Source organism: Zonotrichia albicollis, chromosome 2 (assembly GCF_047830755.1).
Source record: "Zonotrichia albicollis isolate bZonAlb1 chromosome 2, bZonAlb1.hap1, whole genome shotgun sequence".
NCBI lineage: Eukaryota > Metazoa > Chordata > Aves > Passeriformes > Passerellidae > Zonotrichia > Zonotrichia albicollis.
Genome location: NC_133820.1, coordinates 1,600,889 through 1,623,988, shown reverse-complemented (window position 1 = coordinate 1,623,988; position 23,100 = coordinate 1,600,889). Strand labels below are relative to the sequence as shown.

Sequence of the window (23,100 nt, the reverse complement as noted above, 5' to 3'; positions counted from 1 at the left end):
ACATCCCAAAGCCATCACTTAGAAAATCATCCCATTCCACCCCTGCCATGGCAGGGACACCTCCCACTGTCCCAGGCTGCTCCAAACCCCATCCAACCTGGCCTTGGACACTTCAGGGATCCAGGGCAGCCCCAGCTTCTCTGGGAACCTGTGCCAGGGCCTGCCCACCCTCACAGCCAGGAATTCCTTCCCAACATCCCACCCATCCCTGCCCTCTGGCAGTGGGAGCCATTCCCTGTGTCCTGGCACCATCCACCACGTAAAAAGTCATCCTCCTCCTCACTAAACTGCTTTTCACCAAGAGAGTTTGAAATTCCTGCTCTGTGGATGTCACTGGGGTTTTTTTTCAGGCCAATCTGCTGACCTGGAAAGGACAACAGCTCCCACACATCTCCTGCAGGGAATGCACCTGGCTCCCTGCACTGCTCCCCAGCCTTTGCTTCCTGAGCTCAACCAGGGATGGCATTTTACAAATTTATCTTTTTGGATTAGGAGCCTTATTCCCTGGAAGTGCTCCAGGCCAGGTTGGTGAGGCTTTGGAGCAACCTGGTGTCCCTGCCCATGCCCTGAAGGTCCCTTCCCTCCCAAACCATTCCGTGGCTCCATTTCATTTATTTTCCTGAAGCATATGGAATTTCCTTTGTTCCCCCTGTGCCACAACCCAGCAATAAATATCTACAGCCAAATACAAGGAGAGGGAGAAATCAGCCCCCCAATTAAACACAATTAAATTGGCCCTACACCTCTGAGCTGATGAAACAGAGTAAACAGCACCACAATGAGCCTTAACCAGATCTAATCAGGTACAAATACTCTCTGGAGAGCTGTAGGTATCCTGATGAGGAGACAAAACACATCTCCCTGTCATTAAGTGGGATAAATTGCAGTGGAGGCCCAAAGACCTGAGAGCAAATGGGAAACCTCTCCCACCACCCTGGAGAAGAATTTTGTCAGCCCTGAGACAACTGAACTGCTTGGGGAGAGCCAGGCTGGAGCCTTTGGTGGGAGAGAGGAAAAGGAGATGAGAAAAAGAAATCTCCTGTGCTGGCACTGCTGAGGCACCTCCAGCGCTGGGGCAGCTTCAGCATCCTCAGGACAGGAAGGACATGGAGGGGCTGGAGGGTGTGCAGGGCAGGGAAAGGAGCTGGGCAGGGGCTGCAGAATCCCTGAGGGAGCTAGAAGGGGCTGCAGAATCCCTGAGGAGCTGGAAGGGGCTGCAGAATCCCTGAGGAGCTGGGCAGGGAATGGAGAATCCCTGAGGGAGATGGGCAGGGGCTGCAGAATCCCTGAGGGAGCCGGGCAGGGGCTGCAGAATCCCTGAGGGAGCTGGGAAGAGGCTGCAGAATCCCTGAGGGAGCTGGGAAGGGAATGGAGAATCCCTGAGGGAGCTGGGCAGGGACTGCAGAATCCCTGAGGAGCTGGGCAGGGACTGCAGAGTCCCTGAGGAGCTGGGAAGGGACTGCAGAATCCCTGAGGAGCTGGGCAGGGGCTGCAGAATCCCTGAGGGAGCCGGACAGGGGCTGCAGAATCCCTGAGGGAGCCGGACAGGGGCTGCAGAATCCCTGAGGGAGCTGGGAAGGGAATGGAGAATCCCTGAGGGAGCTGGGCAGGGAATGGAGAATCCCTGAGGGAGATGGAAGGGAATGGAGAATCCCTGAGGGAGCTGGGCAGGGTCTCAGCCTGGAGCAAAGGAGGCTCAGGGGGACTCTCTGGCTCTGCACAGCTCCTGCCAGGAGGGGACAGCCAGGGGGAACAGGCTCTGCTCCCAGTAAATTTCTGTCTCCAGTCACTGAAAGATAAAGGGATTCAGGCAGTGGGAAAATGGAAAGCTCAATTCCTCCCTTCCTTCCTGCTGCTACAGAAATCAAAGCTGAAATCACACAAGTTCTACTTCAATTACCTGAATTGGGTCAGTGAGTACAGTGGAGCTCCAAGAATGGCTTATCTTCACAAATAATCAGTTTTCAACATCAATTCCCCAATTTTTAATTGATCTGATGCCTGAATTGTGCCACTTTCAGTTTGAAGGAGCACCTTGTGCTCTCAGGGCTTGTCTTTATCAAAGTGGTTCAATGCAGCAGGGACAAGCATGGAATCCCTCTGGATCTGAACTCCACAGTGTGTCATTAACTGCAGTCAATTTTACTTCTTTGCCAGTGCCAGAGGTATCATCACTTTAATTCTAACATTATTTTAACATTTCCTTTAAAAACAAGCAATCAAACAAAACAAAATAAAAAATCCTCCTTTAACAAACCCCACATTTTCCAATTTTAACACAAAAATGTGTGCTCTGGTTATCAGTTACAGTCACATCTGTCATGTATCATCTGCACAGCAGCACTCTGCTGGAAATCCTAATTTTTCCCTAACTCTAATCAAGGAGTTTGCTCCCTGAAAACATTCACAAGGAAAAATAGCTGTTATCCCAGGGAGAAAAAGATCAGAAATAACCCACTGAGCTGTGGATGTGCCTATCTGAGGGTTTATATTCATCTTGCAGAAGACAAAACAATTGGGATTCTCCAATATTTCCTGATCCTGAGCACATTTTTACTCAATTCTTTTGCTGTACTTTCAAATGACACCTGTTTCCACATCCCTATACTTGTTAAATCCAGTTATCCATATGGAACAGGCCCTCAGCTCCTCCCAGGGCTTAGACTTCCCTGGATTCAGGGCCTCCAAGGAAGAGGGCAGGGAGATGAGCACTTCTATGCCCAACACACCCTGGAAAAGTAAAACCTTTACCAATAAAATCCTCTCTTACCAAACCAGAAAGAACTAATCCCAAAATGTTTGTGAAGTTGTCTTCCCCTTCAGGAATGACAAGGACAGAAAAGGGAGAAAGTGGATTTGCAAAGGAAAATGAACAAGTCAAGAAACCAAAATGGGATAGAACAGGCATTAAAAAATCCATTAAAATAACAAGCATTTCAAGGGAAAAATAAAATAAAAATCAAATCTCTGTGTCATCCTCACACACCTTCAGATGTGAGACCAGAACAAACTCCACAGCCTCTCTACAGCCTCAATGACTTTTTGCACAAATACCACTCCCCAACCCAACCCTCAGTAATTCCATCTCCATCAGGTGCCCTTAAATATGCAGGAATGTTTGGTTTTCACACACTGCAAGGAATTATAATTGCATTCCCAAAGAACAGGTTTTAGCTCAAAGCTCAGGCTGTTCTCCTCCAGGATTTCATGTGTGCAAAAATCTCTTGTCTGATTTGTGGTCTTGAGCTCAGTCTTAGAGGAGTGGGGACCAACAGGGCTAAAAGAAAAAGCCACTCCCAAGCGGAAATAAAATCTCCCTAAATTCACTTATTGGTTTATCTGAAAAAAATAAACAATGCTACACTATGAACAGCTTTGGTGGCAATACAGAAAAGTCCCACAAAGTGGTTTTCACACCATTCCAAAAGCTCAGGGATAACTTCATGTCTTTAAAACGTGCAGTGGAACAGGAAGAAGTTGGCAAAAATCCCTCAAACACTGAGTTTCATCCTCAAGTACTTGGCACTGGCACCATACTCCCTTGTAAAACATGGCATGTGTTAAATATTAGAAAGATAAGGGATGGTTTAACTCCAACACACTGGAAAACCAGGAAAATATACTATTTGTCTGAATTAGATAAAACACATATCTTGGAGAAAATAATATATAAAATTTACACTTCTTGGCACTTTCCCTCTCTCCTAAGTCAAATAAGTTCCAGACTGGTTTAATTTGTACCTTTTATAATATTTTGCTGCAAGAACTTTCTCTTTGGTGACTTCTTATCCTGATTTTATTTCTTGCTGCTGCTTTTATCCTTGCAGATTTAATTATTAACTATGTATGTATATACACAAGTATTCTGGAATATGGTCTTTTGGAAATTATTTACTCAAAACAAGTTTTTAAACCATTTTCTGTAATAATTAGGTTTTTTAAAAAAAACCTATATCCTGCATTTGCTTTAAAAAGGGAGCCTGATAGTTCTCCTGCCAGGAGAAGGAAAAATTTTGCTCTGTATTTTCCAACCCCTTCACCTGTAAATCACATTCCTAATTACATCAGGTACTCTGAGGTATGAGAAGCAGTGCACTGAAACAATTAGATTTCTCCTACAGTTTTAATTAAGGAAGCCACTCGCCCAAAACCCAGCAGATAGATCCTGCTGCCTGCAATGGGGTTTTTCAGTCAGTGCCCATGAAAACAGTTCACTTTTACCAGCCCAACACTGGCAGCCAAATAAGTTCATTTTTTCATGAGTCTTAACCCACAACAGGCCTCAAAAACCTCTGTAACACTTTTAAAGCCACCTCACACTAAAATTAGAGATACAAGGATTATTTCCAATGTTTCCCCATCAACAGTCAGATTTAGTGTATCAAAACCCACTACAACAGCACATAAAAGTTCTATAACCTAAAGATATGAAGTCAGATAAAAAAACATTTTCTAGTATTAATTCCTTCAAGCAGAGGGAAATTAGTAAAAATCAATGAGATTGTTCTTCAACCTGTTTCAGATAAAGCCCCTAAATATAGAGATTTTTGACCTTTGAGAGTGAAAAATGCAGCAAGAGGACTCACTCTTCATCAGGAGGTGTTTTAATATCACTCTTCTGATCTGCACTTTCATGAAATTCATTCAGTGATTTGACAAATACCAAATGAAGAAAAAAGATCTTAAAAATCTCTGGGTTTTGATGCTAAAAATAGACATTTCCACCAACCAAATGAAGCTGTAACCGAGATATACCTGTGGGAAGGAAGTGAAAATGCCAAAATAATTTCCTTTGTACCTCAGCCTTGCGAATGCTCTCCCTGGCTTCGTCTATTTTCTGCTCCAGCTCCGCTCGGGTTTGCTCGGACATGACGGGCCCGTGGCACTCCAGCTCTTCCAGGGTCTGCCAGGAACAAGGACAGGCACCACAGGTGCAATAAACGCCAAGGACAGCAATTTGTGACAACCAGTTACTGCTTGGATGCTGGGCTTGGCTGACAAAGTCCATCCCAGGAAATAAAAGAAATAAAATGTGGTGACTCTAATGCTGCCCTCCCTGTGTCCTGTCCCAAGTCCCTCTCCACCTCTCCTGGAGCCCCTTTAGGCACTAGAAGGGGCTCTGAGCTCTCCCTGGAGCCTTCCCAGAGATGTCACAGCATTCTGGATGTTGATTTCCTCCTCTGATGCTGTGCTCAGGAGCTGGAATTGTATGGAACACCGGGACACTGGGCAGGGTGTGGTGAAAGCACAGCAGACTCCTTCATGGCTGGATTTTTTGGGGGAAGAGCAAGGAACTTTTGTCTTTATTCTCCCTCCTAAAAGACACATTCAACACATCCCAAAACCCAGCTGCCTGATGCCTAAACACAGCCCTTAGCTCTTCAGAGCTCAGCCACAAAGAAATAAATGTATCAATTCCCACCTAATTTTACATCTTCGCATCAGATTTAACAACCAATCCCTCACGGATTTTCCCAGTGCGGAACTGACTTTTGACAGCCCCACGAACGGAGGCCCCAGGGGGGTCCCTGGCGCTGTCAGCAGCCCCTGTTCCAGGGGATGGGCCTGTCCCCTGTCCCAGACCTACCCTCTGGCTGTGGACGATGTTCTTGTGCTCGCGGGCCACGCGCGTCGCCCATTTCCGCGCCTCCTTGTTCAGGCTGTGCTCCTCGGTGGTTCCCGTCTCTGACTCCAGCTGCCGGCTCTGGAATGGGCAACAGGGGATGAGCTACGATGGCCAGACCCTGGGCTGGCCCACAGGGTAACTCTGTGCCACATTTATCAGCCTGGGGTCCTGTTTCTTATGAAACAAGGAAGGTGTGACACACACTTGATGGTGAACTTCAGGATGGGACCAGGTTGTGGGAAGGCAACTCCAGAAGACAAAAGCTCACAAGAATCCCATTTCCAAAGTAAACAGGCATTGTAGGAAGCAAAGATCATGGAATCATGATCTTTAAAAGCCCTGACACAGGTCCCAGCATGCTCCAAGCCCTGTCCAACCTGGCCTTGGACACTGCCAGGGATGGAGCAGCCACAGCTTCCTCAGGCACCCTGTGCCAGGGTCCCACCACCCTCATGGGGAACAATTCCCTCCTAAAGATGAAAGGTTTAGTGTGACCAAGGGGCTCATTCTTTGTAAATTGTGATCAAACCACAAAGCCATCAAATATTTCAGTTCAGCATGGCAGTTTCTGTCCAAAAATGTTTGTGTCTGCAAAACAGAGTCTGAAATTTCCAATCACGTTTTTGATATTGCTCTATCTTACTCCTGCTTTTGTTGTGTCAATGACAAAAAGTAAAACTGTCCCCCTCAAGAAGTTCCAACTAGAGCAAGATGAAATAGTGTCTGTAGGCTGAACTGAGCAGGAACATTTCCCAGCATGGAATTACAGAAATCATTCCCAATCCTTCCATCATTTCTATTTGTAACAGAGTCATAGAATCATCTTCCATCTTTGAAGATATCTGAACACCACCTGGACAGAGTCCTGGACAAGCAGCTCTGGACCAGACAACCTCCAGAGATCCCTTCCAACCTCAACCAGTCCCTATGATTTTTTTTCCTGATCCAATCACTGCAATCCACAACCCCTCTGCACTCCTTTTTATCACAAGTCCTTCCATATTCCTGCCCAGCCTTTCAGATCAACCAAAAGAAATCCCTCATAAACTGACTCAGGAAGAGAGAATACACACAGGAAGAAATGCCTGTGTCACAAATTTCTCACTCTGTGTGGTTCAAATGACACAAATTTTCTTCATCAGGTGGAGTTTGAAACTAGAGAAAAAGCCCAGAAGGATGAAAAGGTTGCTTAGGCAGAAGAAATCCAAAGTTAGCCATCAGGAAAGGGTAAGAGAGCTGAAAGACATGGAATTATTTTCAGGGTAGCTGGGAAGCCTCCAGCTGTTGCAGAAGAAGAGATGCTGTTATCAGGTATTTTAGCAGGAAAAGTGGAATGATTTGTGTCAAGGAAGGATGAGAGTTTAATCATCTACACCAGCATTTGGCACAGACTGGGGTGAAACCAAGAGACACCAGGAAGTCATTCTGAAAACAAGATTTTCCTGGCCCCGTGGAAGAGGCAATAATTACTCGCTTTGGTTGACAGCCTATCAGGGATATAATTGAAAAAGAGGCAAAATTGGTTCAGCTCATTGCTTGTTCAGTGAAGTTCTTTGCCAAAATTGAACTGGCCTTTATTCTGAGTGTCTGAAATGCCAGCCAGGGTTCTTTTCCAGGCACAGGGAATTGTAAGGCAGGGTGTGGAGAAGAGGAAGAGCAGGGTTACAGGCACGGGGCCAGCCTGGGATGATCAGGGAGGAAGGTGAAGCTTCAGGTCAGGATCTCTTCACCCATCCCCTCAATTTAATTAATAAACTGGCTTTTCTTTAATATGATTTAGAGAATTATACTCATTAATTACTGACTTCTTGATTACCTCTGTTAAGCTACTCCACTGTAAACTTGAAGGAAACAACACGTGGATTTATTTAGGCACATCCAATCCTTAAAGTAACATTTCACCTCAGTTTTTTTCCAGTTTATCACATAACTTCTTCCACAGCTTCCACCTGAGCTGAATCTTTGACATTCCCTGCTCCCTATCACACACCTGAGAGTGAAAACAGCCCATAACATATTTTTAATATTCCCACTGCTCTTGCTCCTACTCAGCAGCACATTTTCATACGGAAAGAATCCAGACTTTTAAGTCACTTGATAATCTTCTCCATTACCCCAAGTGTGATTTTGGGTTTTAGTCTATTTATAATCAAAAGCACTTGACCAGAAAAATGAATGTGGACTTTGTGGCTATTCTTAAAGGCCACCTAAAAAATAAAGGAATTCAGTAGGATCAGACTTTTATTAGTTATTTATAAAGCAGTATTGCACCCAGGCAGACCTCACCCTTGCTAAAAGTTCTAAAAATAAAACAAAAATAAAAATATGGCAATGAAAAGCCTGAATTCTGTACCCTCAGGGAAAGACAGACTGGACAGGAGCATCAAGAAAATGAAAACCATTAAATAGGTGAGAAGAAAGGAGCTAAACCAGATTTAGTTGCTGTGGACATTAAAGCCCAAATTGCAGGGAAGAAGGTGGAGGAACTGAAGGGCCTGATCCTGATTTACTCCACGAAGCTCAAGTGTTTTCAGGCCTGGAATACCTCAATTTAACCTCTTCCAAAAAGAGAGGGAAACCAAACCCACTCTGGTGGCCAAGGAATGAAGGCAGAGCCAAAAAACCTGAGCTAAACATAGATGGGCACCCTGCTGCTCCCTCAGGCTTGGGTTACAACAAAAACAGTGTTTAGTGCTAAAAACTCCACCAGTAAACCAAACACAAACTTCTGGATGGCTCCAAGCAGCTAAAACGCTTTAGGGACAGCAATGCTGCTTCTTAAATTAACAAAAGCACTCAGGCTGCAGCCCAATGTCACTTCTCCATTTTGGTCTGAAATGTTGCTGCAGGTGCAGGATTTGCCTCCCAGCAGGCCAAACTCAGCCTGTATTCTTATTTATCTGGGTATATCCGGATGCAGATGGCACAGTGCTGTCTTGAAAGCAAAAAAAAAATAAAAAATCAACTTCTGAGCCTCAAAGTTCCTTCTTTTTGTGGCTGAAGCCTGAAAAAGTTCCCTTCTAGCAAGGCAAAAAGCAGAGGACATTTATTGCATGCAAAGCACCGACAGAAAACACAGCTAAAAACCAGGCATTCCTTTTAGAGAGAGGTGAAAACAAGAAGTTTCCATGCCAATGCTGCAGAGGAACACTCTGGGGAGGAGGAAGGAACACACATGACATTTTTCACACAACTCACTGCTAAACTCAGCAGTTCTGAGAAAATCGTGAGCCAACTTTGGGGCTCCCTCCAGTCTCCTGTTGCTAAATTCATTTAATTTTAATTTAGCCAAGAGTGAGCTGGGGCTGACTCATATTTCAGTCAATTTCCAGCATTTCAAACTGGACACTCCTCATCTCTAAAAATTCAGATTTTTTTTTGCATAAAGGCAATTCTTCCCCCTCAGAATAATAAAAAACGACTTAAATCCACTATTATTATTATCACATATATGTTACAATAAGGCTAAATCCAAATAAACCTATTATTGCTGCTTTACAGAACCACATGCTGCTTTTTTAAACCAACAAATTTATAATATATTATTAATACTAGACAATATTATATAAATCGAATAAATTGATCAGAGGGCTGCAGAAGGAAAGGGAACATTAGACCTGGCAGGGATGTTTTGTCTTGGTTTTTTTTTTTTCTTTCTTTTTTGTTTTGCTTTGGGTTTTGTTTTTTTAGTTTCAATTTTTTTGTTTTTGTTTTGGAAGTTTAGAATCTTAAAAGTATTGATTTTTATTAAATACCACTGATCAATACAGCTTTGTTATTCGTAGGCCTTGATGCTTCTGTACTAAGAACTTCTGTTGCATACAAGAGATGAAAAGCAACAACCCGTTTGTTAAAATTAATTTGAATCTTATTTATTTTTAACGGTTTTTATTGTTCTCACTGAAGTTAATCTTGAAATTAGAGTGCCGAGTATTTTTGTTCATTTATTTCTATTCTCACCCTCATAATTATCCTCATTTGCCTCAGCTCTCACAGCAGCTGCATTCCCAGCCAATTTTTCCAAAAATCTATTAGAACTAGAAATATGGAAAAATTGCACTCATTAGGTAACCAAAGGCAGAAAAAAAAGACTTTTAAAATCAATTTTGACCCAGAAAAATTGATTTTGTGAGTATTTTCAATGCAATATAAACAAATTTGTAGTTCTGAAAGAGCTACTTCTTTCAAGAAGAGCAACTTGTGCTCTCTGATTTTTATTGTTAGAAAATGCTCAGAGCTTTACTTCAATTTTGTTTCCTGACTGCTAAAAGCCAAAGAATTCTCTCTAAATTAAAATTAGGTGGTGCAAATTAAAATAAAATCAACTAGGCAGTGAAAATTAAAATAAAACCCATTAGGTTAGGAGCCAATTCCAGCTCATTACACTTAGGAGAAAATCAGAAACGATCCTCACATTCAACCTAAGTTAAATCCCCAGTAGATCCAAAACTTTTCTTTTTCTTCAGTATCAACCTCAAATATAAATATCAGATCTCAGATCTTATTTTAAGCACAGATGGGGTGGGAGGGATTCAATAAAATCAGTTTTAGACAGGCACAAGATGGGTCAAGTCCCAGAAGGGAGGCAGAGCTTTGCCCACTCACACCCACTGATCACTTCTTTCCCTGAATGGCTGTAATTCTCCTCAAAAAGAACTCCTAATTCTGAATAAAATTAAATAATTACTTCTTTGTAATCTATATTTAGCCTCAAAAAGCTTATACTTAAAACCAGTCTGTTCCAGTATGAAAAGGTTGATCAAATTAAATAATAATTTTAATTTTTTTTTCAGGTTCAACTTCAAAAAGTTGTATTTAAACTTGGTCTGTTATGGTATAAAATGTACAGAGCACTGTAAATATAGAAATATGGGCCCTTTTAATGTAACTTCTATAAAATTCCTTCATGCTGAGAAATTCCAATATGTTCTTCTGAGAGTGAAGAGAAATTCATCTCTGTTTTCACAATCTACCCATAAAACAGCCAAGTTATGTGGGGGGAAACTGAAAAACTTTCCTCTGAACTTCCTGAGGTGATTTTGTGCAAATTAAGAGGTAAAAAATAAGATTATTTTCATGTCAAGAAACTGTGGGAAAAATCAGCTGGGCCACAGCTTTTCCTCACGTTCTCTGAGGAAACAGTGAATAAAAAACAGGAAAAAGACCCCAAAAATGAAATGTCAGCTTTCCAGGCCCTTCTCCTCCCATTCCAGGGACACTTTTGTGTCACCTGCCTCCCTTTCCCATGTGATAACCCTGGGATCAAGGAAAAGCAGCTTTTCCAAGCAGGAAACAGAGAAATTTCCTTTCTCCTCTTCCCTGTTCTCGTGGCTTATCTGTGAGCACAGGGCAGCGTTTTTCACACACTGGATTTCTGTGGAATTCAGGAATATCCCTTTCCTCATGGGCATAATCAAACTGGAGAATCACAGCAGCCTCTGTGGAGCTGAGTGCATTTCCTTGGGAGGATAAAGGAATTTTAAAATATCCTTTGCCATTCTCTGCCTTGCTGGCTATAAATCCATGTTGGGAATTCTGTTCTGGAGAGGATTAAAGCTTGCTAGGAACTGATCACTTGTTTCTTTCTGAGTATTTTTAAAACAAATAATTTCTTTAAGGGTAAGTGGTTTGTTTTAGGGATTTTTCGGAAAACTTTCTTTTTTAAAATAAGAATTTATGTTCATCAAAATGAACCAAGACAATGAAATAATTTAAGTCGCTTAGTAACATCAACAACTGAATAAATTCCAGTTCAAACCATTTTTTTTTTAGATAAAGGAAAATACCTGATTGATGTAAAACATTTTGAAGTGGTTTTCTCTTGGTGGGCACTCAAGTGCACATTTTGCCTAGAGCAAGTGGGATTTTTGGGATCAAAAATCCTGGAACGTGATGGAAAATTGTTTAATTCCTTCCTTTCTTAGGAACAGACCCTTTTGCAGGCTCTGAATGTGCATTTTGGAAGCAAACTGGGCTGTCCCTACTCAAGGATTGCACAGAAATCCTGGTAATAAAACAGAAGTTTGGGATGGACCATGGAAAAGTGGAATTTCCACCAGAATTCACATCTCTCCATTCAGAGCTCCACATCCATATTGTTTATAACATTCCCCCTGCCTACAGCCCTCACAACTCCATTCCAGTAATAAATACTCTGAATTTTGAGCCCAGCCCCAGTGCACCAGACCAAACAGAGCCCACAACTTGTTCTTGGGAAAGGTTCACATTAAACTTTTGATGAGATATATTTATGATTCCACTTTTTTCTTTCAGTCTTTGGTGTGAAAATTATCATGCAGAACCCACAGAAATTAAAATCCAACTGAGAAACCTCTGCAAAACATCTAGAAACAGAACATGTGGCAAAAGAATGCTTGGTGATTGTTCTCCTGCAATTAAATGTTGCTCCATCAATTAGAAAACATCCAATTTGTGACCAATTCAAAAGCCTGAGCAAGAGCCTTCATTCTCTTGTACTTATTGATTAAAAATGGGATTGCCCAGGTAGGATCCTGTCAGCTGAGCAGAACCACATGGATACTAAAAAAGCATAATTGAACTGTTTTTGGGAAAACTGGTTTGCCCAAGCAGCTGCAGATCAAAAAGCTGCAGAGCACTGAGGAAATGCAGGAATTCTGCAGCCCCAGAGGTAAAGCAAGCAAAGGAGGAGGAACTGAGACATGAAGAACCCATTCATTCATTGCTTCCCAAAAACTGCTGGAGTGAGGCAGCACCAGGAGCACACGAGGACCCTGTGAGCCCACACAGGGGCCATGGCACAGCATCCTGGCATTCCTCACACTGGGGAGTTCAATGGGAGAGACTTCCAGCCCTCCTGGCCATGGAATGGCCCTCTGGAAAAAGCCAAATCAATCAGCAATGGGGCTGCATTTCAGCAGAGCCTGCAGCTCTCACACCTCTCCCTCTCACACAGGAGCAGCAACCAATTTCACACAGCACGCTCTTGAGCTGTGAAATTTTAATCCATGCCCCAGCAGATTAGAATATCAATTACAAACCCCCAAATTGATTAGAGTATCAATTACAAAAGGAGAAGTGTGAAGCTGCCCCCCACTAATAACACCCTTAAATTGATTTTTCCTCCTTGAAGTCTCATTGTGAAAAAAGCTTTTTTTTCCCTACCTTTTCTGTTTTATATAGATAGAGATAGTGCATTCTGTTGCCACCTGTCCAGAGGGTAAATCCAGCATCCCACATGCACAGGGATAACACAGGGCTGACCAGAAACACCCCAGGTACCTCTGCTATGGTCATTCTCATAGCACTGACAGGTGAGGGCTCAATCTCCACCAGCTGAACTGCATTAAAACTCTGGATGCAGCGAGTGCACAGGGATGAGAACACAGCAGCAAAGGTTAGAGAGGCACAGCAGAGACTCAGAAAGATTCTGCTCACTGTTACCAAGATCAACCTAAAATTTATCACAGAATATCCTGAGTTGCAAGGGACCCATCAGCTTCATCCAACACCCCAACAATCCCACCCAAGAGCTTTGTCCAAACATTTATTTATGGGAATAACTGACTCTTTCTGGAATAAAAATCAAAATCAGAGTTTGTTACAAAGGAGAGCCAGTCAGAGATGTCAGGGTGACTATAAGGGAAAATCACCCTTATGCAGATCTTGATCTGAACCACTTGAATGCAGATCAGGACTGCCCAATGAAGTTCAATAAAGAATTCAAGTCAGGAAAAGTTTATAAGCTTTAAAGATCCAAACTTATTTTAAACAGCTGTTTCTTAAAATACCATCAGTAATGTCAATGGGACATCAAGAACCCACTTTAATCAAGGTGCTGTTTGGAAATGCACTTACACACTCTGATTCACCCACTTTTAATGTCATTAACGATTGCTTTGGAAGCAACACAGAAACCAAGATAAGATTCTTGCATATTATTTTGGAATGCAGTGTTTTACCAGTATTATTTTTAGTAATGTATCAGTAAGTATTCCTTGAGCAATTTAGGTGTGCAGGGACCCTTTCTTTGGCACAGTTGTAACCCAGTATTAGTGAATATTATGAGAACCTCACCAGCAGGATAAAAAGGCAAGAAAATTTAGTAGGAATTAAGTTGAAAGCAGTGAAACAGAGGACTGTTAGTCACAATCTGGAAGCCAAAAAAAGATCCTGCTCTTTTGTGGATGATGTAGAGCCTATTTGATGCTTTTTTTACCATCACCCACCTCCTGCAACCAGGCCACTCTCCCTTTCTCTCCCAAAAATACCAGCATGAGGTTAAACCAGACTGGGATACCAGTGATTGTCTTCCCCATTTAGAACAACCTGCTTTAAAATAGAGCAGGAGCGAGTAAGTGCAGGGGTTGACAGGGCTCTTACAGTGTCGCTGTCGCTGGGCTGGAACTGGAAGGGCTGAGGTTTGTGGAACACGGAGTTCTCCTGCAGGAACAGCTGGAGGTTGTAATCCCGCACCACCTGAGGAAAGAAAAGGTTTATTTAGAAAAGAAAAGAGTTTATTTATTCCTTGTTTGGTCAACTGAAAAACAGCTGGGGAGCAAAAGCAGCACAGTTTCCAACTGAAATTAAACCTGCAGCAGAAGGCTGGGTGCACCAGCAGGGAACTGAGGACCTGGCAGGACACACAGGGGGTGACCAGGACCTAAAATATCCCTGCCATTTACCTGCAAAATGGAGGAAAACCACCAGCTACTGAATAGGCTGTCACTGCCAGAAATATTTTCCCCTCCTCTTATGGGTAACTTCCTGTGCACTGCTCTTTCTTGAGATGAAAAGTCTTAATTTGGCAGAAATTATTAATTGTGGGAGCTGAAAAGACTTATTTGGAATAAAGCATCCAAAATCAGTCACAAACTTCATCTCTCTTTATTAAATTGCTTTCAGAGAAAACTCTCCAAGCTTGCATTTTGCTGAAGCAAAACTCCTTCAGCTCCCAAATTTGTTTAATGATACGTTTCAGGCAGCATGACACAGATCCCTAAACAAACCTCTTATGTCACAATTTACACAGATTTACAAAGAAATACCCCGTGATTGCAAGATGAAAAAATAGGATCGCTGGTTGAAGAACTCTTACAGAGCATTCACTGCCTCAATTGATGAAAATGCATCAAAATTATATCAATTTATTACCAAACTGGGGGTTTACATGTACAAAGGAGATAATAAAGATGGTATTTATCCAGAAATAGCAGCGTTGTGCATGACCACGAACTCTGTGCTGCGTGGACAATGGGAAATAAAACTTGTTCTCTAATGCAGCAAAATGTTGATGCTTGTGTTGCTGAAATACTGAACTGTAAAAAATTAATCTCCAGTTAAAGAAAGTAAATAGTCCTCCAGGGCCAATAACACTCTCATCTAAACCAGAAAAGTACATAATTACTGCTCCAATTTGAGCAGTTGAACATAAACACACTCAAATGGGGAGAAAACAGACAGGGATTTGCATCACCAATTCCCAGAAATAGAAATTCAGAAAATACTAAAGAAGGAAACATCTGCAGCTTCAGAGGATGCTCAGCACTGATCTGGCATCAGAATTATTTAATTTAAGCAGCTATTCCATTGAATTGTCCTTTGGCTCCACGTGAACACTGACCATAGCACACAACCCTGGGCCGTGCCAAATATGTGGAGCTGTTTTAACTTCAATTAGGAAACCCCCCCAAAATGAAGTTACTGAGGATGTGAAAACCTCCACAGGTATTTTTATGTGCTTTCCCCACAGGAATCTGACTCCCAAGCAAATCAGTTCAAAGCAGAAAACTCATTTTTCCAACAGCACTCCTAGAGATTCGCCCTCAAAGCCACAATAAATGGTTAAAAATGAAAACAACTTTATCAGAACAGGAGGTTTGGGAGGATGTGCAAGCCCAGCACATGAAATCCTGCATTTGCACAAAATATTGGACAACTGATAAAAAAGAGAATAAAAAGACTCCAAAGCAACACTGTATCCTTGGGGTTAAGCTGCCACTTTCCCAAATAGATTTCCTGTTATTCAGTAATTAAATCAATGTTTTTACATGGTTTCCTTCTGAAGTCAATGTCAATTGACAGGTTCCAACAGACCTGAAATTCAACATTAAATATGCCCCATGTGCAGAAACAAGGCACAGTTAGAGATGGGCACAAAGGAAATTCTTTGCCCTCTTACCAGAAACCTCACAGAAATGTTACTCAAAACAGCAAATGGAATTTCAGAAAATATTCCAAAGTAAATCAGATTTTTTTTTTCCAAAAGAGAGGGGCAAGAAGTACAATTTTTGAGTAAGACTGCTCAAGTGAAAAGGAACTTAAATTGCATTTTGATACAATCACAGCCCCAGACTGGTTTGGGTGAGAAGGGACCTAGAAAATCATCTTATTCCAGCCCCTCTCATGGGCATCAGGGACATCTGAGCCAAGGAGCCATCCCTGGCACTTGTGCTCCTAAAGCAAATAAATTTAATTCCATCCTGCAAACAGAAATGGAGTTCAGATGGAAGAGCAGAAATATTCCTCCCAATGACCTGAAGTGTCTCTTCTATGCAGAGCCTGCCAAGCTTGTACTGCAAACTAACAAAGAACAGGTGAAGCATTCAAAACCCCCAATAAATATTTAAAACCTCTGCTTTGATGACAGGTTTATTCTAAATTGCTACAAATTTATTACATGTTTAACAACTCAAGCTGCTTTTGAAAGACATGGATGGTTTTTGGAGGAGAGAAAATGGTTTTTTCTGGGTTCTTTTTTTATTGGGCTGATTAGTGCAACCTGTTATGGAAAGAAAGGATAAGCAAAGCCTGTGGAAAAATCCACCAGTCAATATATTCAGAGAAAAGCACATATTTTCAGTAGCAAAGCAACAGAAATTTTTCTTCTCCACATTCCTGAAGCACAAGGAGAGAGGCAAATGGAGTTGCAGAAACCAGTTGTAAAAGCCCTGTTGGGACCTGCCAGCTGGATTTACACTTGTGTCCCTTCTCCAGGCATTGTGCCCATGGAATAAAACAGAAACACAGCTCACACACACAGCCTGACTTGGTGCTTGTGCAAAACCAGCCAGACCTGCAGCTCTCTGAAGCACCCTGATCTCAGCACACACAAATATCTGAGGAAAGGATTCCTGCTCCAAGGAAATGTTTGGATATGGCAGCTTAGAATTGGATCAAAGTCCCAACCAGGCAGCTCCCAGAGCATTCTGAACACAAAGGATCTGACACAACAGTGCAAAATTAATTATGCAGACATTACACAGAAGCCTGTTTAGCTGAGAGATTCCAAGCCAGCATTTCTGGGGAAGGTATTTGAAGCAGACCTGAATAACACACCCCAAGGTAAATTATTGAAAGTCCTTCTACAACTGAAGAGAAAATGGTGTTTTGATTATTTTTACAGTTGCTGCCAAGTAAATTCAAAGCTGAGGGTGAAGCCCATTTTTCATGCCCTCCCTTTAGATCTCTGAAGGTGTGAGATCACTTGCTTGGAGGTAAATAAGGAATGTGTTAAATAAGCTTTTGCTCCCCATCTCTGTGTGAATGAGCTCTGGTTCTGGGTGGGTGGGTAAGGGAAACGTAAAAAGGAATATTATGAGCAGCTTTTTCTGAGCTCAATGGCAATTTTTTTTCCCTTCTTTTAGCCCAGCAGATGAATTATTTAAGTATCAAAATCACCCTGGAAGCGATCACGCCTCTCTCAGTCTGGCAGCTCGGCAAAGCAAACAAACCACGTCTGCAACAGGGCTCTAATTTGTTTGCTGTGTTTGCCACTCTTAATTCCAGCGAGAAAACAGCCTCATAGCTTGGATTCTGAGCTGACAGACAATTAGTAAGGAATGATCCAAGCAGTTTCCTGGGGCTTTGCTCCAGATTACACCCTGTCCAACCCTCAGCTGCAATTTCCCCTCCCAAACGTGCAGGGTGAGCAGAGCACAGCATCTCTGGATGCAAACACACTCAGGGAAAGGCAGTCTGGGTGCTGGAGGAAAAACTCCTCCCAAGAAAACTGTCTGGTGCCTTTGAACTCAACACCCCTCAGGAGTAACCAAAAATAACAACCTTTCAGTTTGGTCATGACTATGGAAGCGACTCTCAGGCCTGGGGATTTGTCCATGCTGCAAGGATTCAGTTACAAAGCATCATTCAGCAGTTCAAACTTACCCTGCTGGAAGTCTCCAGTAGAAACTGGAATGTGTTTTGTACAGCTTGGCATGTCTCTAGTTCAGTCCTGCTGAATGCCATTAAATAATCCTTAAGGTGATCATATATATTTCCATCAAGAGCCTGCACAAGGGAAAGAAATAAAAAATCATCAGGAAAAGCAGGAAATAACTCTGTATACAATTTATCACCCTGGGACTTGCAAGATGCTCACACCATTTTTCTAGCAGATTTACACCTGTGAGGAGTGGACAGAAAGAGAAATGCAAGAAGTACAAGTCCTGAGTAAGACTGCTCGAGTGAAAAGGAACTTAAATTGCATTTTGATACAATCACAGCCCCAGAGTGGCTTGGGTGGGAAGGCACCTAGAAAATCCCTCACTCCTGGCAGGAGTGACAGTGCTGGGCTCCATTAGATGGCAGCACAAAGCACTGCAACGACATCCCAGCATCTCCATCCAGCTGTTCCCGGGGGCAGAGCAGCCCTGGAGCAGGGAAAATGCTCAGGGAGATGTCACTGAGGGCAAGGAAAACACCCAGAACCGCCAGGCCACGGGTGCTGCCCACCAGAGAGTTCCTCAACATCTGGATGGGACACATCCCCAGCTGTTCTGGGCACAGAAATACAAAATAAGGAACACAAATTTATCCCAAACGTAGCAGTGACAGTGAAGTGCAAACCCCAGAGCTCTGCTGTGAGCAGAGCTGTAAAATCACATCATGTGAAACATCACACAGGGCAGGTTAAATGTTAAATATGACGGTGTTAAATATGACTTTGCAAGTGACTGACAATGTCATTTAAATAGTTAAATAGTTAACTCAGGATGTATTTAAATGCTCATTACATAGATTTTTAAATAGGTCATATTTCACAGATATCCATTTAAACAGTGTATTCATGGAAACTCCATTCCATTCCAACACACTCAAGAATGTGCTTCTCTAGACAATTGTATTCCATTGTTTAAACAATTTTGAAAATTTGGAAGAGTGAAATTGTGCAAGACTCAAGGAATAGTTTCTGGCCCTGAAAAATCAAGCCCAGCATTTAAGGTGAGGTGAAGAGACACAATAAATCAGACACAAATCCTGGAAGTGTTGGACAGAGCTTGGAGCAATTTGGGATAGAGGAAGGTGTTCCTGCCCATTACAGGGGTGGAACTGGATGAGTTTTAGGTCCCTTCCAACCCAAACCATTGCATGGTTTTATGGAATTCCTCAGAACTCAGGAAGAACAGAAGAGATCATTCTTCTACCAAGCTTTCCCAGCGGCACACAGCCACCTTCAGTGAGGGATGCTTCGATGGGATAATCAAACTGTGGGACTGGAATTCTCACATCCCAACTCTGATATCCCAAATCCACACTACACACTCCATCATGCACCTTCCAAGTGTAAAGGAATTTTTAGCAGATTGTTTCCTCCAGCCTTACACATCAAACCTGCCTCAAACCTAGCAGTTCTGTGGCCATCAGGAAGCCATTATGGCACACCAGTGGCAAACTGGGAATTCCTTCCAAGCCCCCAGTGCAGCTGGGTCACTCAGGGGTTCATTCAGGCTTGGATTGAGGTGCCAGAAGCCAGGGCAGCTCCTGGAGGCCCTGCCCCAGGAAAGACTTCCCAGAATGTCTGGGTAAGAGCCACAGGATATCTGCTCCAGCCTCCTGCCAGTGGGGTCAGCTCCACCAAATACCGTCATGTAGAATTTTAAAAAATTCTTATTTCAAGAGTTATGTAATGCCAGCTTAGAGCCAATTGAGGAAAGCATCAGGAAATTCCCACCAAATGCACAGAAAGCAGGCAGCCATACACAGGATTTGAACGTTCCCTGTGTTTTCAGCCCTGCAGGGACACACGAGTGCCAGAGTCACCACCCCACGCCAGGGGCACTCATTTCACACCCGCAGCTCAGCCCTGTGCTCACAGAGAACACAAACGATGGTAAAATTGCCAAGACTGACTGTGCTCTCCCTGGGGCACCACGGGGAGCCTGAAACTCCCCCAAAACAGAATTGTCACCTTTTATCTGTTCCTAAAGCTTTTCAGCTCAAACACCAGGGCTGGGGTGCAACTCTGCTAAGAAATGTAAAGAAATCATTTCAATTTGGCAGAGCAATTCCAAGCGCTCAGTTTGCAAAGCAGCTGTGACTCTTTTTCATCCCACGATGCCATAAAAGAGAATTTCACAGCTCCGTATCAAACCCAAATGTTGTTTTTATGGCAACCCCCGCACGAAGGGCTCGTGCCATTACATTTCTGAAATGCTGAGCTCTGCCCTGGGTTTTGACACTGTGGGTGCTCTGCAGAGCCAGTGGGGAGAAGTTGGTACTTGTGTGTTGTGATTGATCCCTCTCCAAGATGGATGGCTAAAATAGGTCAGCTGAAAGGCAGGGTGCCAAGGGCCCATTGCTCTCCACTGACCGTGAATAGTGCCCCCACAATCAGCAAACACAGCCCAGCCCCACACGTGTTCATTCCCTCCAATTATCATCCACACTGCACTGGGCATTAATTCATGTCCAGCTGCAGCTCAAGGGACAGCAAAAAAAACAAAAAGGGGGGAAATATCAGAAATATCAACTTCATTATCTCCCCCCTCCGCCTGCAATGACCACAGCTCTGCTGAGATGGCAGAAACCCCCGCAGTGGGATATAAAAAATAAAGATATTTAAGAAAGGACATCAGAGCAAAGTGTGGCAAAACATCAGGGAGCACATGGGTCTGTCAGCATGTGAGAACTGCATTACAGCCCGGCTCCTTTCATTAATTAAAAGCAGTTTCAACACGATGAAGTTCTTAAATACCGATGAGAGCTGCCAGAGCTGAAGTTCTGAAAGTCACTGCAATATCACACAGGCAGTGCTGAGAAAGCAGCCTCAACACAGGCTAAAAAGCACAGAAAAGGTGACATCCCATCAGCCACAGCATCAGAGAGCCGGCTGGTTCCAGACTTGCAACAACAATGGATTTATCCTTTCTGTAAAATGGTAATTATTACATCGAGCTGGATGTGTTCATATTAAAACAAAAGACTTGAGTTGCTGAACTGTAGGATTTAAATTAACATTTTCACGTGGGGTTTTATCAGCTGAATCTCCTTCACTCACAAACACTCTGACCCAAAGCACTGAACATCACAGAGTTTGAAAGGAAACGTCTTTTTAAAATTTCTCATCACACAACTTGGAGGGGAAACTGGGGGGGAAAAAAAGAAAATCAAAAAACCCAACACCCATTATTCCTCTACAATGGCTTTTGTTCTCTTTCTGACTCTCCAGAGAGCACTAAATCACTTACTGTATTACAATCCCACTGAAAAACCTGTCTTTTTGTCAACTTCAAAAGGAAATCAAGGGTTTTTTTTAAAAAAACAAATCTGGCATCAAACCCGAGATAATACGAAGTTAAGTAGCACAAAATTGCAATTTCCAAGGATAGAAAAAAGTCACTGTTTTTTCAGAAATCATTTCTTTACAGCAGAATTGCCATACTAAAGGTACAAAACTACTTCCCCTGTGTCCAAGCTTGAGAAGATAAAAGCTGGAATTAGGGCTGACAAGAGCTGAAGCTGTTAATAAACACAATGGACACACACCCAAATTAAAGCCTATTTTTAGAAGAAATCCTATATATTAACTCAAACCAATAAATTATATGCAGAGGGAATGGGACAAGAACACTGTTCTGATTTCAACATCCAAGTTTCATGTATAACTCTGAGAGTTTTTCCCTGAGACAAAACTTCAGTCCCAGCTCAGATCGTTTTTCAGGAGTTTTTTTTTTTTGTTTCAAGCAATGATACTAAACATTTTGGGAATTTAGCTTTAATCATTTTACATTCTATGAAAATTCCCTCAAAAGCAAATACATAAATGAAAGTATTTTAGCTATTATTAGGACATTTGGTTGCCTTTGGGAGGTTGTTACTCATTTAAAATAACATACAATGTAGGACAGACCCCGTGTAGAATTTTCATCTTCATTTATGTGACTGACTTTGGTCTCTTCACTAAAACATTTACAGGTCTCAGCCACACTCCACTAAAAATTACCATTTCAGTATCTTGGAGAAGACAGAGAACAAGCTGAAGTACTCTGTGTATTTTCTTTTAAAAGCAAACAGAAGTTAAAAATGGAAACTCTGCCCAACACAATGCAGAGCAGAGTTCTGTGAAGTCACCAAGGCGAGTTTTCCCTGTTGTCCCATTTATTTCTGAAATATTCTTGGTATTCTGTTCATGTTTGCCTTCCACAGAAACTCCTCAAATCTGTGCTGAAGCTGTGGGCAATAATTTTACACTTTAAATTCAGGTGTTCAAACTAAACCTCTCATTTAGCCACCAGGCACCAAAACCAGTGCTGGGCTAAAAACCCTCAATTACAGGCACACTTGCAAAGCCACGTGGGTTTCACTGACTAATTCACACCAGTCTCATCTGAATCACCACTGCTAGAAACAATTTGGATATTTGCAAACACACATTTATGTTTTTATGCATTTCCAACTCCCTCACCCCACGCTTGTGACAAGCACCAACGTCCTCGAACTAGGGGTGGAATGGGATTATCTTTAAGGTTCCTTGCAACTCAAACCATCCTATGGCTCTGTGAGATTCATTTTTCATTTCCAAACACCCATTCTTCCCTGAGCAGATGCCACCCAGCCGTTTTTGGGGGTGGTTTTTGCCACTGAAATCCTCGGCAAAGGCTCCCCAAGCTGCCACCGGAAACAACAGAACTGATGTGGAAGGCAAGGAATTTCCTCACATGGGTGGAGGGAACAGCACAAAATTAGAGCTGACCCTCCCCTGTCTGGGCTGCAGCCTGAAATCTGACAGATAAGGGGAAGAAATGAGCTGAACAAGAATCATTGTGTCTGTGGAGTGGTAACTTCTCTGTGCAGTCAATGGGGTTGCATCCTGGTAATGGGAGTTGTTTTCCTGTTCAGCCCCCGAATCCAAAGGGAGATCTGTATCATAGATTCCACTCTTTATTTTATATTTATATTAAAAATTAAATTACATTCTTTTACCACCCTACTCTAATTTGCATTTAACCCCCTGTTTTATCTACCCCTGATCTGCTTTGCTTTGAAAACCACTTGGAATCCATTAAGAACAGGGACTTGAGTTCTCACCCTTTATTTTCTCTAATATTACTCAAAACTTTCCCTTACTTGAAATTAAAAGCCCAACGATCTGAATTGCAGAACAAACATGCTAAATGAAGCTTTTCGAGTGCTTGTGCTCAAAACTCCTGCCTCCAATCCACTAAATAAACAGAATAATCTCATGGATGGCACAGTCTGGGAATTTTCAGCTGAAT

General features: G+C 42.5%; 1 protein-coding gene across 4 annotated transcripts in view; it reads right to left on the bottom strand.

Moving 5' to 3' along the window:
• The window catches only part of FCHSD2 (FCH and double SH3 domains 2), a 116,238-nt gene that overhangs the window by 14,545 nt on the left and 78,593 nt on the right, over window positions 1-23,100 (bottom strand). For 2 of the 4 annotated variants that reach the window (XM_074530953.1, XM_005493416.4), the window contains exons 9-13: window positions 17,771-17,893; window positions 13,988-14,083; window positions 12,887-12,958; window positions 5,588-5,704; window positions 4,799-4,903 (exon numbers count right to left, since the gene is read on the bottom strand). In XM_074530953.1, coding sequence (XP_074387054.1) covers window positions 4,799-4,903; window positions 5,588-5,704; window positions 12,887-12,958; window positions 13,988-14,083; window positions 17,771-17,893 — 513 coding nt within the window. The remainder of the gene's footprint in view (window positions 1-4,798; window positions 4,904-5,587; window positions 5,705-12,886; window positions 12,959-13,987; window positions 14,084-17,770; window positions 17,894-23,100) is intronic. The other 2 variants (XM_074530961.1, XM_014271575.3) reach the window with 1 other exon arrangement.